The following is a 4,693-nucleotide window of genomic DNA, read 5'->3' as shown; positions in this document are numbered from 1 at the left end:
AGAAATCTCCACCTGACCTGTATTTTACAGCTGGGTGGAGACCAAGTGCAGGCTCCCACTCCCTCCCTGAGCAGCATTTCAAGCCTGCTCTGGCCAATCTCAGAGCATCTATCACGCTGTGTAACAGCATTAGAGAAGATTCTGGATTGGATAGGAAGGGGAGCAGAGAAGCACCGAGTTGGTAGGAGAACCAAGGTGGTGTCCGGCAGCAAAAGTACGTGTTTTATTTTTTTCTTTATTATTCGTCCCCTGCCACCCACCACTCCGCGAACCGCCCCACCGGCTCTCCTTGGCAGCAGCCACCACTGATGTATAGTGCTTACATGTATCTTACACTGTGGCTTACACTTAATCGCTGAGTCACTGCATTTGACCTGACAGCTTCCGGGCCAGCTTCATGCCAAACAGCACTAGGACGTTTTCTGTCATTTTTTCTTCATACCACACGCCCTGCTATGGTTGTGCTGGTCTTAACACTAGTCACATCATCAGTGATTTCCAGCAGCCTGACAAAATCCCATTTTAATATTTGCCTTTTTGAAGATCTGGGTGATACAGAGAACATTTTAATGTGAAACACATGCACTTTATAAGCAAAATATTAAACCAAATGTGTGTTTTTTTATGCATAGATGCTGCAGTTTGCATACAATGTCAAGAAGATCAGTGGTCCAATGAAAGAAGAGATTCCTGTGTTCCCAGATCTATTGAGTTCTTGTCCTATGGTGAGCCCCTTGGAGCTACTCTTGCGTCTATTTCAACAGTTTTGTCTTTGTTGAACATTGTAATTTTAGGGATCTTTTGCAAATACCGAGACACTGCAATCATCAAAGCCAACAACCGGGATCTGAGTTACCTTCTTCTTGTTTCTCTCATGTTATGTTTCCTCTGTTCTTACATGTTCATCGGACGGCCCATGAAATGGACATGCATGTTTCGGAAGATGGCATTTGGGCTCCTGTTCTCATTCAGCGTGTCCTGTATTTTAGCCAAAACAATAATAGTCATTGTTGCATTTAATGCCACCAACCCTACCAGCCAGTGGAGAAACTGGACTGGACCCAGGGCACCTTTCTACATTGTTTTCTGTTGTTTCACTGTTCAACTAATCATATGTGCTATATGGGTATTAACAAAGACTCCTCATTATGGCATTAACACTTCAATATCAAAGAAACTAATCATACAGTGTTTTGATGGATCAGTAGCACTTTTCTACTGCATGTTGGGATACATGGGACTGCTGGCATGTGTAAGTTTCATAGTGGCTTTCTTCGCCAGGAAATTACCAGACAGCTTTAATGAAGCCAAGTACATTACTTTCAGTCTGCTTGTGTTTGTAAGTGTGTGGGTCTCCTTTATCCCGGCCTATCTCAGCACAGATGGAAAATACATGGTAGCGGTAGAGGTCTTTGCGATCCTTGCTTCAAATTCTGGCCTAATGGCTTGTATATTTTTTCCTAAAGTTAACATTATCCTCCTAAGGCCCGAGTGCAATACAAAAAGTTATTTACTTAATAAGAAACATATCAAAGATAAAATAAAATGAGTGTATTTTTCTTTTCAAGGGACAAGAGAAGTCATGTACATTTCCACCATTGTTAAACATCGTTTGAAAAAACACACAAATGAACATTGTGATGGAGTGATCTTACCTTAATAACAAGAACTCATACTGTGATGGTAGTTCAGAGCAAAATGCTTAGTGTAGCAGGACCAGTATTGAAGTTTGATTTCAAACAGTATATGCAAAGTCAAAACAATTGAAAATGTCTATTTATTAAACATCTTCCAAGATAACAACCTTCACCACTGTGTAACTACTGTTATTCTTCAATGTGGACGTTAGAAGGCAGGATACAGTAAGCACAGTGGGTACAAGCCCTTTTGGGAGAATCAATCCTGGAAGGCAGAGTAGAGGAAGTAAATGACATAGAGAAGAGTAGATGCTCCTTTCCCATACACAGACCTCAAATTGGGATTTGTGGTGCCTGGAAATGCATGCCATCACACTCTAGAAACTATATATTGCTAGGCCCATAGATCCAAGCCACTGAAAAGCACGATTTAGCTGTGAGCAGCAAGTAGCACCCATGTAGGGGTTGGAGATCTAGGTCTGGGGCTTTTCAGGCACTGACCTGGAGGCTCCACTACAAACTAACCTACATTGAAAAACAGCTTATATTAGCCTCAGGAAAGAAAGGACGGGGGCCAGGTGTATGAAGAAGTTTTGCCAGTCACAAACAGACCATCGGGCAGTTTGCGACAGGTAAAAGGCTTCTGGCCATGTACCATCCCTATTTTGCAAGTCAGTAATATGTTATCGACTTGCAAAATAAGAATTGTGAGTCGCTATACGAAGGAGTGTGCCAAGGGCGTCTCATCATAATAGCGAGTCGCAGGGCCATGTAAGAATGTGATGACATACTGGTTTTTGGGAGAACACAAAAAAAAACATGATAAAGCCCTTACCCAAGTTTACCATCTATTTGCTGAAGCAGCTTTCACTCCAAATGCCGAAACGTGTGAGTTTCACAAAACCAAACTCAAATGTTTTGGACATGTATTTTCTGATAGGTGAACCTCTCCAGGCCCAAACAAGATTCAAGCACTGTCATCTACTTGCCCTCCTCCCAAGATTCTACCATGATGCAAACCTTTCTAGACATGACCAGTTATTGCTCAAGATACGTATGCAATTTTGCTACAGTGAGTGTCCTATTGAGAGACTTGACAAAGTAAAATGTACCATTTCAGTGATCTCTGGACTGAGACCAGAGTTTCAAAGACATTAAACTTGCAATTGAGAATGCAACAGAAATGGACTAAGTTGACCAAGTTACATACCAAAATAACTGTTGATGTGAGCCCGGTAGGACTAGGGTCAATTATTTCTCAACACAATGGCCATCCAAATGCTAAGAGACTCATGGCCTATGCCAGTCGTAGCCTGTCTGATACAGATGCTTACTCTCAGCCAGAGAAGGAGATTCTAGTTGTAGTGTGGGCATGCAGACATTTTAATGTATTCCTTCACAGAAAATGATTTACAATCATCACAGATCACACAGCACTGCTTGAATTTTTGGAAACCCAAAGGATAAAATACCCCCTCACATTAAAAGGTGGGGGTTAAGACTACAATAATATGACTATGAGATTGTGCACAAACCGGGGGAGGATCAAAACCCAGCACACTGGTTTTCACAAGTGCTGCTGAATCATCACTGTTTGACATCCAAGACAGCTGAAATTTACCTCAACTTCGTTGTGAAATCCAGCACCCCAGCGGCTCTACCTCTGGATCAAATTATTGCTGCCACAAATGCTGATAAAGACATCACCATAATCAAAGAACTGATTACCAAGCAATCATAGAAGAAAAGTATCCTACCCCTTGCCAATGATGTTGATTCCAAAAGTTCAAAAACATACAGGATGAGGAATAATACTATGAGGCTCGAGAATGTTCATACCTGGAAGCATAAGACAGTGGGTCAGCACGCTGGCTCATGAAGGACACCCTTGGGTTATAGCCACCAAACGAGCATTAAGAGATCAAAAGTGGCTCCCTTCGTTAGATGAGTGAGTCAAGAACAGGCTGAAGGCATGCCACATTTGCAATTGTTTGTCTCCCAACGTGACGCAGCATCCAATGGCAATGTCTAATCTTCCTGCCCTTGCCTAGGACAGAGTTTGGGCAGCTAGGAAATGGACACCTTCTCATGAAAGTCATAGACAATAGTCATGTATTTCTTTTGTGGAAGATCTACTTTTGACAACCCATGACAACTTATGACAAAGTCACAGAACAACTTGATGACAGCTTTGCAACGTGGTGCATCCCCAAAATCCACAAATCTGACAATGGAGCGCCGTATAACAGCAAAGAGTTCAAACACCAAAAGAGTACACCACACTGGCCCACAGCCAATCGTGTATTTGAACGATTCAAGGGGATCCTCATGAGGGTCATTCAGCGACCATCCATGGAAGGAATTGATCTGAACCAAGCCATGTGTCAGGTCCTCCGGGCCTATCTATCAACTCCTCACTACACAAAATGTGAGAGTCCAACCGCCTTGCTATTCGGGACAGCCATTAGAACAAAACTACCTCAATGGACCCCGGATAAATCAGTGAATATTGACAAGATCTGAGACACCAAAGCAGCTTTGCGCCAGGCTGGCGGTCGGGGAATCATAATCCCCAGGGCAGTAGTGCTTGCACAGCTGCCCTGGGGATTATGACTGCCAGACAAAAGCCTGGCAGTATAGTGGAGGGGCCGGCGGTATGGCCGTGGCTATTGCTCCATGGTCATAATAGCTGGCGGAACCCTGCCAGCCTGTTGGCGGTGTTACCGCCAGCTTACCGCCGGCCGCCAGGGTCGTAATGAGGCTCATAATCTTTTAGTTACTGACACATATTAGGTCTCAGGACATATTGCGGGTGATGTGACCGGTCAACCTTTTGTTCCCCGCTTGTCTCAGTGAGACAGTCTTTATTCCTGGGTTCTCTCCCAAGATCCTTTCACGGGGAGTCTTCTATTGAAGGTTTGTTGTAGTTCCCCCCCATAGAGAAGCTGTCCATTATCACACTTTGTTCAGTCTCTTCTTGAGCTCGGGACTCAGGTGTCATCACTTTGCACAACCAGTAAATATTCCTTGTGACAGTTTCCTTTCCCCTGCAGTCA

General features: G+C 43.6%; 1 protein-coding gene across 1 annotated transcript; it reads left to right on the top strand.

Moving 5' to 3' along the window:
• Nucleotides 1-610: 610 nt before the first annotated feature.
• Nucleotides 611-1,601, top strand: LOC138265168 (vomeronasal type-2 receptor 26-like). The gene has a single exon (XM_069212717.1). It carries the CDS (start codon nucleotides 611-613, stop codon nucleotides 1,547-1,549), a length of 939 nt encoding a protein of 312 aa, XP_069068818.1. The 3' UTR covers nucleotides 1,550-1,601.
• The last annotated feature ends 3,092 nt before the right edge of the window (nucleotides 1,602-4,693 follow it).

This window comes from Pleurodeles waltl, chromosome 11, assembly GCF_031143425.1.
Source record: "Pleurodeles waltl isolate 20211129_DDA chromosome 11, aPleWal1.hap1.20221129, whole genome shotgun sequence".
Classification (NCBI taxonomy): domain Eukaryota; kingdom Metazoa; phylum Chordata; class Amphibia; order Caudata; family Salamandridae; genus Pleurodeles; species Pleurodeles waltl.
This window is presented reverse-complemented; position numbering and strand designations above follow the sequence as displayed.